We start from the raw sequence: 16,551 nt of genomic DNA, 5'->3' as shown, positions 1-16,551 counted from the left end.
ACTAATGATGTTGAACATCCATTCATATGCATATTTGCCATCTCTTCAGTGAAATGTCTTTTCATGCCTTTTGTCCATTTTCTAGTTGTATGATTTGTTTTTATACTGAGTTTTGAGAGTTCTTTATACATTCTAGATCGTAATTCTTTATCAGATATGTGGTTTGCAGATACAAATTTTGATGTCCACATATTCATTGATAACATATAGAGATGAAATGGATTTTTTGTGTGCTGATCTTATATCCTGCAACCTTACCAAACTCACTTAATTAGCTCTAGGAACTGTTTTTCTAGATTGCTTAGGATTTTCCATGTAGACAGTCATGTCATCTGTAAATAGTTTTATTTATTTTCTGATCTACTTACTTTTTATTCCCTTTTATTGCTTTATTGCACAGGGAAGAACTGCCAGGACTGTGGTAAGAGTAGTAAGAGAAGACATTCTTGCCCTGTTCCTGATATTAGAAATCATTTACTCTTTCACCAATAAGTATAATGTTAGATGCAGATTTCTTACGATGCGCTTTATTACATCCACTTTCCTGCACCTCATCCTTTTTTTCTGAGCATTTTCATTGTAAATTAATGTTGAATTTGGTTACTTTTTCTGTATTGGTTGGTATGATCATGTGATTTTTCTTTTTTAGTCTGTTAATGTGGTGGGTAACATTGATTTATTTTCAAATATTGAACCAGCCTTGCATACCTGGAATAGACACCACTTGATTATGGGGAATAATTTTTTTTTATAAAAAGCTAAATTCTATTTGCCAATCTTTCGTTAAGGATTTTGAATCTGTGTTCATGAGGGAGACTGTCCTATAATACACTTTTTTGATACTTACTTTGGTTTTGGTCGCAGAATAACACTTCATAGAATCAACTGGGAAGTGTTCTGTCTTCTATTTTGTGGAGCTATTTGTATAGAATTATTTTTAATTATTTAATTGTTTGGTAGAATTCTCCCATGAAACCATCTGGGCCTGGAGATTTCTTTTTTGCAAGTATCTTAAATCTGAATTCAGTTTCCTTAGTAGTTATCAGACTGTTCAAATTATCTGTCATATTGAGTGAATTGAGGTAGTTTGTGCTTTTCAAGGAATTGGTCCATTTCCTTTTTTTTTTTTTGAGACGGAGTCTCACTCTGCCGCCCAGGCTGGAATGCAGTGGCCGGATCTCAGCTCACTGCAAGCTCCGCCTCCCGGGTTTATGCCATTCTCCTGCCTCAGCCTCCCAAGTAGCTGGGACTACAGGCGCCCGCCACGTCGCCCGGCTAGTTTTTTTTTTGTATTTTTTAGTAGAGACGGGGTTTCACCGTGTTAGCCAGGATGGTCTCGATCTCCTGACCTCGTGATCCGCCCGTCTCCGCCTCCCAGAGTGCTGGGATTACAGGCTTGAGCCACCGCGCCCGGCCCATTTCCTATAAGTTGTCAGATGTATATGTGTGGTGCTGTTCATGGTATCCCCTTATTATTCTGATGTCTGCAGAGTCTATAGTTATATACTTTGTTTCACACCTGGTATTGGTAGTTTGCGCCTTTTCTCCTTTTTTCTTTGTCGGTCTTGTTAGAGGTTTGTCCATTTTATTGATCTTTTGAAAGAATCAGCTGTTTGTTTCATTGATTTTTCTCTTGTATTTTTCTTGTCAGTTCCATTGATTGATTTCTCCATTATTTCCTGCCTTCTGTTCACTTTTGATTTATTTTGTTCTTTTTCTTGATTTTGAGGTAGGAGCTTAAATTATTAATTTGAAACTTTTTCTCTTTTCTTGAATGTTCATTTAGTGCTTTAATTGCCCTCTCAACGCTGCTTTAGTTGTGTCTCACAAATTTTGATGTGTTGTGTTTTCATTTGTATTTAGTTCATTTTTGTTTTGTTTTAAGAAATAGGGTGTCACTGTTTTGCCGATTGGCCATGAACTCCTGAGCTCAATGGATTCTTTTGCTTCAACCTCCTGGGTAGTTGGCACTACAAGAACACACCACTGTGCCCAGCTTAGACTTTCCCATTGACCTAAGGATTATTTAGAAGTGTATTTTCTACTTTTCAGGTGTTTGGGGACTTTAAATTTGTTGTAGTTTGGTTTATGGCTAATACTGTAGTCTTTTGGAGTATGTTACATGGACACTTAAAAATGTGTATTCTGCTGCTATTTGGTGGCGTGTTCTAGAACTGTCAAGTCTTTTCGGTTGATGGTGTTTCTGGGTTCTTCTGTCTTGGTGATTTTCTGTATAGTTCTTCTATCAGTTGTTGAGAAGGATAATGAAGTTTTCTTTTTTTTTTTTTTTTTTTTTTGAGGCGGAGTCTCACTCTGCCACCCAGGCTGGAGTGCAGTGGCCGGATCTCAGCTCACTGCAAGCTCCGCCTCCCGGGTTCACGCCATTCTCCTGCCTCAGCCTCCCGAGTAGCTGGGACTACAGGCGTCGCCACCTCGCCCGGCTAGTTTTTTGTATTTTTTTTAGTAGAGACAGGTTTCATGGTGTTAGCCAGGATGGTCTCGATCTCCTGACCTCGTGATCCGCCCGTCTCGGCCTCCCAAAGTGCTGGGATTACAGGCTTGAGCCACCGCGCCCGGCCAGATAATGAAGTTTTCAACTGTAATTGTGGGTTTGTCTATTTCTTCTTTCAGTTTTATCAGCTGTTGCACCTCAAATTTTTAGCTTTTTTGTTTAGTGCATATTTAGGATTGCTAAGTTTTCTTGATGAATTGACCCTTTTGGCATTTCATAATGTTCTTCTCTGTCTCTGATAATTTTCTGCTTTTTGTGTATGTGCTGCCAAAGCAAACACTCTGATAATTTTCTTTGTTCCAAAGTTTACTTTGTCAGATGCCCTTTTTATTTTGTATATTATATAGTTGTGTGTATATATCTGTATTTTTTACTACCTATATTGTTATATTTGAAGTGAGTTTCTTACAGACAGCATATAGTTGGGTCATGTTATTTAATTTATTCTGCCTGCCTGTGTTTAAATCATGTACTTGTACATTTACATTTAATGTAATTATTGATACAGTAGGGTTTAAGTCTGTTAAAACAAAGTCTGCCATTTTGTTTTTTGTTTCTTGTCTGTTCACTCTACTTTGTGTTTATTTTCTCTTTTCTGCCTTTCTGTGGGCTAATTGAACATGTTTTTAGAATTTATTTTTTCTTTGTATAGCTTTTTTTAGTCATTACTCTGAGTATTACATTACACGTATACTATAATAAACTACTGGTGTCATCATTATACCAATTCAAGTGTAGAAACTTTTACCTTCCTTTACATTCCTTTATTTCCCTCATTCACATTATAATTGTTTTAAATATTTCCTATACATACAGTGAGAACCACATCAGTGTTGCAATTTTTGCTTTAACTGTCCAAAATAATTTAGAAAACTCCAGAGGAGAAAAAAAGCCTAGTGAATTTGCCCATATTTTTTACTTACTGTACTTCTTCCTCCTTCCTGATAATCTAACAGTCTTCTTTTATGGCTTTTTTCCTATTTAGAGGACTTCTTAGGCCATTTCTTTAGGGTAGGTCTGCTAGTGACAAATACTCTTCATTTTTCTTAACGGAGAATGTCTTGATTTCACCTTCATTACTAAAGGATATTTTTGCTGGTTATAGGATTCTGGGTTGACAGTTATTTTCTTTCAGCATTAGGAACACATTGTGATGCTTTTTTTTTCCTGGTGTCTGGTTTCTGATGAAAAATCTCCCATTATTCAAATTGTTTTTCTCTTTGTGTAAGGTGTCATTTTTCTCTGGTTGCTTTCAAGATTTTTTTTTTGTCATTTGTTTTCACAAGTTATCTATGATGTGGCTTGGCAACTATTTGTTTGCATTTGCCCGTTTGCATTTGCAAAGCGTCCTGCTTGGCCTTCCCTGACAATACCCTAGGAGGGGCGTCGCCTTGTTAGAGCCTCTGAAGGGTCAAAGTCTAGGTTCCCTGCTCAGCCTTGCTGACATGGATGGGGCTGGGTACCCCTCATTTTTTTCTGTAGTGTTTGGCTACAGTAGAATAGTTATTATCTAAAAGTTTTCTGGTTAGCTGGGCTGCCAGTATTACTTCTCAGGGCAAAATAATGGTAGAGTAATGTGTCAGTCAAATCACAGATGCCACTGATCGCGAGGCACACCAGTATTTTATGTTTCTTACAAAGAGAAAAGTATGTGAATACACTGATACGTCATCCATAGTAAGATGCATGCTGATTTCAGAGAGGTTAATACATAGTGAGAGTGTGCTTCTTGGAACAGATTAAGTATGGTAGTTACGTGAAAAGGACTCGTGGATGAAGCGCACACAATGATGTATAAATATTCAAACATGTTTTATTTATTTGCTATGCTCATGTTAACAATCACTGATTGGTTAGCTTACAAAAACAAGCATTCCTTTTTGAGAATCTTGACAAGACCCTTTAAACCCAATTTGGTGGATCTCTTATCCTTGCAGAGACAGAGCTGCCTGCTTTGCTATTCAGAAAGGATTACAGGCATCCCGTAGTGACATTAAGTTATTTAAGCATAATGACATGGCTGACCTCGAGCGACTACTAAAAGAACAAGAGATCGAAGATCAAAAGGTATGATTCTTTTGAAGAAAATTATACAGTTCTTTTGTACTTTCTAACCAGCTAAATTATATATGAAATGGTAATTTGTCATGAAAACTTGCCTGTGGATCACTTTTGGATATTAAGAAGAGTGTTCCTGCTTATTAAATGTACTTCGTATTGGAGAGCCAAGTCTGATTGTAATTGCCTTGTCATTGCCATAATTACATATAGCAAATTGAGGGGAGGTAATCCAAGCAGCTTTCTAAGAGATCAAGAGAGGCTGAAAAACAGCATGCGCTTAGTGAGGCGGGGAGATGTCTACTCATAGCCAGGCGTAATGACACCAAAACTTACTAGGCCTTTAATGACATGTACCTAGTGAATTCACAATAGACTTATTCATACCAGAATAAATCATGTATCAATTACATGAGGAAAGAAAGGCAGCAAGCCTATTATATTAATATATGAACAAAGTGAAGCCCTTTCTCCCCACCCCACCTCTATCCTGCTCTGAGCAGCTGCTGCCTGTGGGAAATGACTGCCCCTAACATGGTCTCCTTCCAGCTTGCAGCCCTGGTTTCAGCTCTTTCCTCTCAAGAACCTAACATAACCTCAGGTGATGGTGGTTTGGAAGTAGCTCATTGGTGTTCTGATTAGAGTGAAACAGAGGAAGTGTGTTCAGAGCATCGTTGTTAAAATTATAATTTATTTTCCCCTGATGACATGGGTAAGTAAAGTAGCTCAGGTCTGTGGTTCTGAGCAGGGCACCATGATGTGTGTCTTCATCTCAGACACAGTTTCAGGTGGACTTTGCCAGTGCAACTCATTCATAACTAGAATAAATTATAAAAATGCTCATCACATTTCTTAATTTTGTGTTAATTTTCAATTTTCCAAATATTTGCATTATTCATTTAGGATTCTGTCATCTTTGTTTAGGTGTCAGCCTAAGTGCATCACTTCATGAATATACACATTCTCATGATGAATATGCATGATCTTGCCATTTTATACTAAATCTGCTGTAGGCTAATGTTTCACATTTACACAATTTAGAAAAATCTATAGGGAAAATCTGAAAACTGAGCCCATTCCACTGGTTAATTTCTTTCTACAAAGTATAAAAAGATGTTTGTTATGATTATGCAGTAATAGAATGCTAGTCTATTCAGTAATAGAACTGCAGTCTGCTGCCATTTGTTTTGCCAAGTTGGTATTATATAAATTTGGAAAACATCAGATTCAGGTTTTGTATGTGCTCTTTTTCTACGAGATCCGTAAGCCATAGAACTTTTTTTTTTAATGAGCAACAACAAGAAATAAAATTAAATATCTTGAAACTTATTTCTACTTTATAATTTTTACTTTTTTACTAATTTATATTTTTCTTGATGAGAGCAAGCTTTCTAAGTAACTTTACATTTTGGTTTTTAGAAATACTCATTTTCAATTTTATTTTCACATAAATAATCTGGTCATTAACACTTTGAATGTTTTCTTTGTCTATTTCCCAAGTGCTGTGGTTCATAGATTGTTTTTAATCCCTTTTCCTACAGGGTCCTTTTTTTTTTTTTTTTTTTGAGACGGAGTCTCTCTCTGTCGCCCAGGCTGCAGTGCAGTGGCCGGATCTCAGCTCGCTGCAAGCTCCTCCTCTCCTGCCTCAGCCTCCGGAGCAGCTGGGACTACGGGCGCCCGCCACCTCGCCGGGCTAGTTTTTTGTATTTTTTTAGTAGAGACGGGGTTTCACCGTGTTAGCCAGGATGGTCTCGATCTCCTGACCTCGTGTTCCGCCTGTCCCGGCCTCCCAAAGTGCTGGGATTACAGGCGTGAGCCACCGCGCCCGGCCTCCTACAGGATTCTTTTGTGCCATGTTAATTCTTCTTAAAGAATGGTCAGTGGATATGAGTAGTAGTTCATAAAAGGAACACACGTAACTATGAACAAGTGAAAAATAGCCTAGCCTCACTAATAATTAAGGAAATTAGGCTAGGAGTTTTGCCTGTTAAATTAGGGCATGTTTTTAATAGTAGTAGTCAGTGCCAACACAGATGTGTTGAGACAAAGAGTCTATGACTCGAAAGAGTTTAAATTGGCACTTCTTTTCTAGAAGGTAAATTGCAGATACATTCCAGGATCCAAGTAATTCCATGCCCTTTGACCCATTCCTGTGGTGGTGTCTTTAAAAAATTATCAGAAATGATGTCACATATTGAGGGATATTCATATTGTGATATGAAAAAGCAAATAAGGGAAACAACTAAATCCAACATTAGGGAAATAGTTAAGTAGTTTATGGTATATCCATAGGCAGAACGTCTCCATTAAAATCATGTAATCCGAGATAATTTAGAAATGCTCACAGTATAATGTTTTTAAAATCAGGTCCTAAAACTGCAGTAAAATCCTGATTCTGAACAAAGTAATTTATATGTTTATGCAAGAAAGACAAAAATTATCACCATGTGGTATGATTAGCTAATTTATTTGTTTTTTGTACTTTTCCATTTCCCCAAATTTGAATATTTTTAAATCTAAGAAAAATGTTTTTCCTTAAAGACAGGCAGGGGTAGCATGCCCTGTGTAGAAATTAGGGTGGCACCTCTTCATCAATCACTTCTAACATATTGCTAGCTCCTCAGCTTTCAGTTGTGAGTTGACAGAGTAAAGATGATTGAGCAACATCAGTGATGTATACTTTTTTATTCCTCAACAAACTTTTTTTTTTAGTGCTACTGCTGTGGGTTGTAAAATACTCCTTAAAGCATTGCTCTGATACTTTCTAATACTGATCATTTCTAATTGTCCGTTGGAACAGAAGCTTAGAGGCAAGAAACCTCTGAGTAAGAAGGTAATAGCAAACTCTAGCTGTGGATCTCAGGGTTTTTTGCAGTCCCGCACACCTGAACCAGGTACAGTTTCATACATGTGAGAGATTTATTAGTGACTTGCTCTGAGCGGAGTGTGTGAAGGTGTGTGTTTTTTGAAAAGAAGACCTCGACTGGGTGCAGTGGCTCACACCTGTAACCCCAGCAGTTTGAGAGACCAAGGTTGGTAGATCAAGAGGTCAGGAGTTCAAGACCAGCCTGGCCAACATGGTGAAACCCCATCTCTACTAAAAATACAAAAATTAGCTGGGCGTGGTGGCAGTTGCCTGTAATCCCAGCTACTTGGGAGGCTGAGGCAGAGAATTGCTTGAACCTGGGAGGCGGAGGTTACGGTGAGCCGAGATGGCGCCACTGCACTCCAGCCTGAGTGATAGAGCGAGACTCCGTCTCAAAAAAAAAAAAAGAAAAGGAGACCTCTCTACCCCACAGCCTAGGAACATCATTGGACAAGGTCATAGTCAAATTTTACTTGATCCGATAATAGATCAGTGGGGAGTGAGGAAGGAACAGGGTTGCCCCTTGTTTTGGGAGGTGAAGGAAAGCATGGTTTGAGTTTTGTAACTTTTTGTTATGGAAAAATGCCAACATAGAAGAAGGAAACACAGTGGTATAGTGAAGCCCCCCATACCCTTCTCCCAGCTTTGTTACCAGCATTACGTCATTCTTGTGCCATCTGTTCCTCACCCCATCTTCATGATGATGATCTTCATTATAGTTGTTCTGGGTAAAATTGACAGACCTTGAATCATATGAATACAGCCATACAATTTTAACCAGTGATTATACCCATGTAACCCAGGAATGTCGGCCCCATTATGATGTAAAACATTCCCATTTCTTTACAAAGTTCCCTTAGGCCCTTTCCCAGTTGGAGGGTTGAAGGGTTTTGTTTGTGTTTTAATATTCTCAGAGTGCCTAATTAGTTTGTGTGTGTGTGAGGTCATCCAGCTAATGCTGTGAGCTGAAAAACGTGTCTGAGAGAAGATAGCACTGTTGTTCGTCTCAAAATAACCCGTCACAAACACTGAGCTTTCAGTTCATTCGGAATATTTTTTTAGGAATACATCTTGGAAGGTGAAAGTGCTGGGGAATATGTAACAGATCTTGTCTTTAGAATTACTGAAATGTCAGATGTCTGCTTTTTCTCTTTTAAAGAATCCTCGCAAGGCTCGTGTAACTCGGCGTTTCATTGTAGTAGAAGGATTGTATATGAATACTGGAACTATTTGTCCTCTTCCAGAATTGGTAAGCAACCATGTTCAGTCATAATTTTAATATTTGGACTATTTGACACAGGTGCCTTTTGTTTATGACCACTTTTAGTGTATAATATCTGCGTTGCTTTGCACATTAGGCCTCATAAGCATAGTTTGCTCAGATCAGGGAAAAAGAACAACACACTGAATGCCAGTGCTGGCCTTCACAGAGTAATCAGGAGTGCTCGGTTGCCCAGGCTGAAGTGCAGTGGTGTGAACCCAGCTCACACTGCAGCCTTACCCTCCTGGGCTCAAGTGATCCTTCCACCTTAGCTTTCTGAGTTAGCTGGGACTACAGGCACATGCCACCGCACCTGGCTAATTTTTCCCTTTTTTGTGGAGTCGGGGCCTCACTTTGTTGCCTAGGCTGGTCTCAAACTCTTGGACTCAAGCGATCCTCCCGCCTCAGCCTGCCAAAGTGCTGGTATTACAGGTATGAGCCACCACGCCTGGCCAAGACTTAGCTTTTTTTTTTTGAGATGGAGTCTGGCTCTGTCGCCTGGGCTGGAGTGCAGTGGCCGGTTCTCAGCTCACTGCAAGCTCTGCCTCCCGGCTTCCCGCCATTCTCCTGCCTCAGCCTCCTGAGTAGCGGGGACTACAGGAGTCCGCCACCACGCCCGGTTGATTTTTTGTATTTTTTTTTTTTTTTTGAGACGGAGTCGTGCTCTGTCGCCCAGGCTGGAGTGCAGTGGCCAGATCTCAGCTCACTGCAAGCTCCACCTCCCGGGTTTACGCCATTCTCCTGCCTCAGCCTCCCGAGTAGCTGGGACTACAGGCACCCACCACCTCGCCCGGCTAGTTTTTTGTATTTTTTTAGTAGAGACGGGGTTTCACCATGTTAGCCAGGATGGTCTCGATCTCCTGACCTCGTGATCCGCCCGTCTCGGCCTCCCAAAGTGCTGGGATTACAGGCTTGAGCCACCGCGCCCGGCCTTTTTTGTATTTTTTAGTAGAGACGGGGTTTCACCGTCTTAGCCAGGATGGTCTCGATTTCCTGACCTCATGATCCACCAGCCCCGGCCTCACAAAGTGCTGGGATTACAGGCGTGAGCTACCACGCCCAACCTTTTTTTTTTTTTTTTTTTTTTTGAGACAGACTCTTGCCCTGTTGCCAAGCTGGAGGGCAGTGGCACCATCTTGGGTCACTGCAGCCTCCGCCTCCCTGGTTCAGGCAGTTCGTTCTCCTGCCTCAGCCTCCTGAGTAGCTAGAACTACAGGCTTGCGCAACCACCCCCACCTAATTTTTGTATTTTTTAGTAGAGACTGCGTTTCACCATATCGGCTAGGATGGTCTTGATCTCTTGACCTCGTGATACGCCCGCCTCGGCCTCCCGAAATGCTGGGATTACATGCGTGAGCCACCGCATTGGCCCTACTTAACTTTTAAGATCCAGCTTTGGCCGGGCGCGGTGGCTCAAGCCTGTAATCCCAGCGCTTTGGGAGGCCGAGACGGGCGGATCACGAGGTCAGAAGATCGAGACCATCCTGGCTAACATGGTGAAACCCCGTCTCTACTAAAAAAAAAAATACAAAAAACTAGCCGGGTGAGGTGGCGGGTGCCTGTAGTCCCAGCTACTCGGGAGGCTGAGGCAGGAGAATGGCGTAAACCTGGGAGGCGGAGCTTGCAGTGAGCTGAGATCCGGCCACTGCACTCCAGTCCAGGCGACAGAGCGAGACTCCGTCTCAAAAAAAAAAAAAAAAAAAGATCCAGCTTTATTTAGGTGAAATCAACGTGTAAAATACACCTACTTTAAGTGTAAAATTTGATAAGTTTTGACAGATGTATATACATCTCTATCACCATAACCATCACCACCATAGTCAAGATACAGAACATTTTTATGTAAGAAAATGTTTATCTAGAAAGAATACTTTATCCAGAAAGCTTCCTGATGCCTCTTTGTAGTAAGTACCCATATTGGCCCCAGGCAGCCATTAATCTACTTTCTCTTCCTGTAGATTAGTTTTACCTTTTATAGAATTGTGTATGAATGAAAGCATAGCTTGCTTTTTTTTTTGTTTGTTTGTTTGTTTGTTTGTTTGAGATGGAGTTTCACTTTTGTTGCCCAGGCTGGAGTACAATGGCACGATCTTGGCTCACTGCAACCTCCGTCTCCTGGGTTCAAGCGATTCTCCTGCCTGAGCCTCCCAAGTAGCTGGGATTACAAGCATGTGCCACCACGCCTGGCTAATTTTGTATTTTTAGTAGAGACTAGGTTTCTCCATGTTGGAAAGGCTGGTCTTGAACTCCTGACCTCAGGTGATCCACCCTCCTTGGCCTCCCAAAGTCCCGGGATTACAGGCGTGAGCCACCGTGCCTGGCCAGAACTTAGCGTTTTGGTAGTGAAAGCAACATAAGTGTTTTTAGAAACCATGACCATTGAAATTTCCTTTATTGAGGTGAAATTCACATAACACAAAGTTAACCAATTTAAATTGTACAGGACAGTGACATTTATTACATTTACCATGTGTGCAATCATCAACTCTAGGTCAAAAACCTTTTCATGACTCGCAAAGAAGACCTCAGACCCATTAAACAGTCACTCCCCATTCTCCCCATTTTCTTCTCCCTCTAGCTCCCAGCAACCACCAATCTGCTTTCTGTCTCTATGGATTTACCTTTTCTGGCTATTTCTTATAAATGGTATCATATAATATATGACCTTTTCTTTCTGGCTTCATTCACTTAATGTTTTTAAAGTTCATTAACATTGTCAAACGTGTTTTTCTGCATTTATTGGGATGATCATGTGGGGTTTTTTCCCCTACATTCTACTAATGTGTATGTAATACATATTTTATTTTTCCATGTTGAACCACCCTTGCATTTGGCCATTGAGATTTTAATCTAGGAGTCTATTAATTGAATAAGGATTCAAAATAAGATTTCATATGTTATTTTTTAATTTTTTCACTATTTCTGAAGAAATTTAAATATATTTTAAGTGTCAGTAGAAGAGATGTATTTGTTTTCTTCTTTCTGTTTTTGTAAGAGTGTCAACGGTTGATGGAATAATGTGAGGGAGGTAGTGAACCAGAAGGTACTAGGACATATATTATAGGACTACAGTAATGAAGCAGTACTGATGGACAGATACACAGCCAGAGCAGTGAAACTAAAGATGAAGTGTAGGAACAGCTCAAGTGTAGGTAAGCACTGAAGCTGGGCATGGTGGTTCACACCTTTAATCCCAACACACTGGGTGGCTGAGGTGGCAGAATCACTGGAACCCAGGAGGTCAAGGCTGCAGTGAGCCATGACCCTGCCACTGTACTCCAGCCTGGGTGGCAGAGCAAGACTCTGTCTCAAAAAAAAAAAAAAAAAAAAAAAAATCAGTATTGTGCTGTCTGTTGTTAAGTTGAATCATTTTAGACCATCTAAAGTACAATTGATTCTCATCATTCACTCTACTTAATATTCTGTAAAGTTGCCATGAACACTGGAATAAGAAAGACTGAACTATTGCTGCTTGGGCAAATAATAGGGTTAGGTTCCTCTGAGCCTCTGGTTACAACATTTTCATCAACCAGTTGACACAAAACTTGCTTTATGTGTGTTTTTGTTCAAAGGTGTCTTATTTAAAGTCTGTTGATTAATTACACTACAACTCATGCCTGAACAAAGCTTCTCTAACACACAAATTTTCTCCATGAGGGACATCACAGCCTTCGTGCACTAGGAGTAGTAGATGGCACTTTAGCATGACACTTGGGGGCCACTCTAAATAGCAAAATCACCAACAAAAAACACAGAAGTCCAAAAAAAGTGGCAATAAATAGACCTTCCATAGGGTAGTTATTCACAGGCTCAGAGCTGAAGCAGTTGCCCGTTCACCCTCACCTGGGGAAACACGTGTCAGGTAATTCAAATTCTTCACTGCTCTGCACATGCACATGTCTGTGATGATAGGAAAAAAGTGTCGATTTGGAGGTTGCAAATACATTTTTTAATAAGTAGATGAATTTGCACATATAGAATTCACAAGTATTGAGGGTCAGCTGTACATGCTTTTTAATCTTATTTTTTTTCTTTATAATATGTTCTATATGATGCTAATCATTAGTGTCTTAACCTTTATATAACACTTAGGTTAAGTTAAAATACAAATACAAAGCAAGAATCTTCCTGGAGGAAAGCCTTTCATTTGGAGTCCTAGGAGAGCATGGCCGAGGAGTCACTGAACACTATGGAATCAATGTAAGTTCCCCTTTTTAGGAATGTTTCCCGTCTTATAGGAGACGTGTAGTTCCATTCTGCTAGGCATATATTATTATAGGCACAAGACAGCACTCCTTATCCGTTTGAAGGGTCACGAAACTTTGGTGTCTGTCACCTCAGTGAGCCCAGGATGGGTCTAGTCAGCCAGAAGAGGGAACCCCATCTTCCTTCTGAACTTACTAACCCAGAATGGGTAGTCATGGTTTGTGCTGTGTTTGCAAAGTTGCATTTGAATTGGCTTTTAATGTCTCTTCTCTAGAAATGGTTAAATGTTGCCTTCCAATTATTTCTTAAAATCACCAAGAATTTCCTGAGTAGTCTTTTCAGAAGTATTCATGACAGCAGAGAAATGGTATTTAAAAATCTATGTTCTATATAATATGTTTGTGAGAGGTAGATATAGTTATGCGTGTGTGTGTATGTGTGTGTGTCAGAAACAGCACTGGCATGTTCAGCAAAACCTCTTAAAGTCCCAAACAGTGAGGTGTCATGTTTCCTTTTCTGAGGGAAATGGACCCAGACTGCCCACAATGCCTAGTGGGTTTTGCTCCTGGAGCCTCAGGGGCAGAGGAAGTCAGCCAGTCTTCAACAGCTGTATTACCAACCACCAAGTGAAGAGTTACAGAAAGCTTTTTCTCCAAAACATGCGCATAAGAGCTGTGCAACCTATGTTACAGAGTTGAAATATAAAACACAAATTGCCTTAGATTATCTACATCCCACTACCATGTAGTCCCAGAAAAAAATGTAGAGCAGAGTGAATATCCTGACAGGCTGGATGTAAGCACCTCCTCTAAGGCAGACTGACATTCAGCAGTTACATGCACCGAGGAGATAAATGGAATAAATGGAAGTGTAATTCAAGCAAATTTAGCAGTACACTACAGCCTTTTTTAAGGCATGAAAATTTTTATGAAGGAAATAACTTGAACTTCACTGTTGTAGTTTTCTGAATGCTTCCAGCAGTTGTCACTGAGGAAATACTCACAAGTGCCTGAGAGTAGAGAGCGGAATGTGTGGGCTTTATTTGGATCCTGATTCAAACAAATGCTGTTAAAAGAAAATTTGATGAGACAGTCAGAGATAATTTGAACACTGAATATTTGAATATATTTAACATCAAATTTACGTTTAACATTTAAAACTTGTTAACGTCTTAAGTATGATAGTAGTTTTGTGATTATGCTTTTGAAAGAGTTGTTATCTTTCAGAAATACACAGTGAAATGTTTATGGATGAAAACCCCATGAAGTCTGGGATTCACTACAAAGAAGTGATGATGGTGGTAGGGGATATAGATGAAGCAGGGTTGTCCTTGAGTTTATAATGATTGAATCTGGGTGATGGGGATTCTTTGTTCTGTTCTACTTTGTTCAGGCTTGAAGTTTTTCATAATGAAAGGTTTAAAAATGTTTTTTAAAAAGAGCAGGAGTGCAGAGTTTTTCTGTTGGATCTATGAAACACTGAGGAAAACACTAGCTGTGTTCCGACAGTCCATTAACGTGTCCATCATAAGTAATGATGAATGCCTACTGTGTGCCCGGAATGGAACTTGGTGCTGAGGGCTGGAGCCAAAGATGAGCACCAAAGGAGTTCTGAGTGGTCAGAAAGATGTAGGACTCAAAGCCCAGTAGGTCATTAGAGCACATTAGGTTCTTCTGCTGTCTAGTCGGTCAAAGATTCCATCGCCATGACGTTTGGATAAATTGATTTATGAAATGCTGAAAGGCATGTTGAATACAAGAATAAAGTGCTCAAAACTTCAATAGACTTATTTTTATTTATCTCAGGTGCATCCCATGGGGAAGGCCAGCTAGACACTGTTTTAGCAAGGAAATAGTCTTGTTTTGTACCTGTGACTACTTTTGATTTTGAACAGCTTTGGGTTTTATCTTCTTATAATTTATTTGTCTTTTCTATGAGTTAATTTGTCATGTATAATGGTAAAAATATATAAAATGAGAGTTTCAGAGATGGGCCATGAAACTACAGTTCATTCAGCGATAGATGTTGTATGGTTTATTTTTTATTTTCATGTAGATAGGTAGTTTGAATCCAGATGTTAACAGAGAGTTTGATGCTGTTAAATTTTATCTCTAGGCCTGAAGTTGGCCTTTTTTTCTTTAAACTGTGGAATAACTATCACTCTTTTTCTGGCAGATTGATGATATTGATCTTATCAGTGCCAACATGGAGAATGCACTTGCTTCTATTGGAGGTTTCTGCTGTGGCAGGTCTTTTGTAATTGACCATCAGGTGGGTTCTTTTTTAAAAAAGGAGCTAAAACTGAAACTAATTTCTCCATTGGTCACCTCAAAATATAACTTTGAAATACAAAATTTACTTAGTTTATCACACAATTTTTATTTAAATGTCAATTTTTAAAGAATCATTCAAAATACTTTCTATTTAGAAATGATTTCTCATTTAACAAAAAATCTTGTTTCTGTTACACATATCATGTTTATTTATGGCTGGATCTTACCCCGTCACCACATGTACACGCTGTTCAGTAGTTGTTTTAGAGAACCAATGCCTTAAAAATGTTTACCTAGAAAGGGCAGAGAATGTATATATGTGTCTTCAACTGGTTTGTTTCTTCTCAGCGACTTTCCGGCCAGGGATACTGCTTTTCAGCTTCGTTACCTCCCCTGTTAGCTGCTGCAGCAATTGAGGCCCTCAACATCATGGAAGAGAATCCAGGTATAACCCTTGAAAAACCCGAGAAATCAAAGAGATGTCGGGTTACATTAGTTGTGTTATGGATTTATTTACTGGAGAAATTATTTGCCAGACAAAACTGGTTTGCAATGACACGATCTGGCCTTTGTAGGAAGAGTGGCAGTGAAGAAGCTGTTCCTGCCCCAGGGAGTTGGGGTCAGAGCTTTTCTCCTGTGCTTAGAGCCAGAGCCAAAGCCGAAGCAAGGCTGGCTTGGATAGTGGGTGGAGATACTGGGGGGAGGAGGGGCTCTCAGCCAGTTCTGGGCCTCAACGTTCCATTGGTGTAAATAAGCCAGTCCTTATTTGGTTAATAGTTTTCTGAGAAATCAGCTGAAGCATGCTCCTCTTTTATCTGTATAATTTTATAAATATTGTGAGTTTTCGCCTTTAGCCTTTGAATCATCAGTTGGTACCGAAGCCAAGCCCGGTTTACCAGCAAAGAACTTACTCAGTGGGAAAAATAAAAAGTCTAAGAATTTGAAATGTGGCCTTTGGCTGTGACAGGGCCACCTCTGCAAAGCTTAAAACAGAAAGGGAGCTGCAGGCCCTACCCGGTACAGTATTTCTGAATCTTCATCACTGATACTGATTCAGAGAACCAGAAAAGGTGTGTCTCTGTGCTCATTCATATGCTTGCTTCTCAGGTGGCCTGGCACTCCTAACTTCTCATCAGATACTTTAGTTGTGGGATTTTCCTTGAATAAAAAAGGAAAATATCAAGAAAAGATTGTAAAAATTACTGTGCTACAGTTGAGTTTTCACCAGATGGTTGAGGATAAAGAAATAAGCAGTAAATCTGTGCCCTTTGATTCTTAGCCAGACCATCTCGAGGATCTTGATGAGAGCAAGAGGCATTGATTGCTTTTGAAAGCATCCTTCCGGGTTTGGTGAAAGTGGGGCAGTGAGGTGAGA

The 16,551-nt window shown here is 39.9% G+C and overlaps 1 protein-coding gene across 2 annotated transcripts in view; it reads left to right on the top strand.

Moving 5' to 3' along the window:
• The window catches only part of SPTLC1 (serine palmitoyltransferase long chain base subunit 1), an 80,450-nt gene that overhangs the window by 48,818 nt on the left and 15,081 nt on the right, over positions 1–16,551 (top strand). For both annotated transcript variants that reach the window (XM_010373597.2, XM_030919455.1), the window contains 5 exons: positions 4,450–4,579; positions 8,596–8,685; positions 12,790–12,897; positions 15,079–15,174; positions 15,525–15,621. In XM_010373597.2, the coding sequence (XP_010371899.1) occupies positions 4,450–4,579; positions 8,596–8,685; positions 12,790–12,897; positions 15,079–15,174; positions 15,525–15,621 (521 nt within the window). The remainder of the gene's footprint in view (positions 1–4,449; positions 4,580–8,595; positions 8,686–12,789; positions 12,898–15,078; positions 15,175–15,524; positions 15,622–16,551) is intronic.

This window comes from Rhinopithecus roxellana, chromosome 16 (assembly GCF_007565055.1).
Source record: "Rhinopithecus roxellana isolate Shanxi Qingling chromosome 16, ASM756505v1, whole genome shotgun sequence".
Lineage (NCBI taxonomy): Eukaryota > Metazoa > Chordata > Mammalia > Primates > Cercopithecidae > Rhinopithecus > Rhinopithecus roxellana.
The sequence above is the reverse complement of the archived record's forward strand: the minus strand, read 5'-3'. Positions and strand labels throughout refer to the sequence as shown.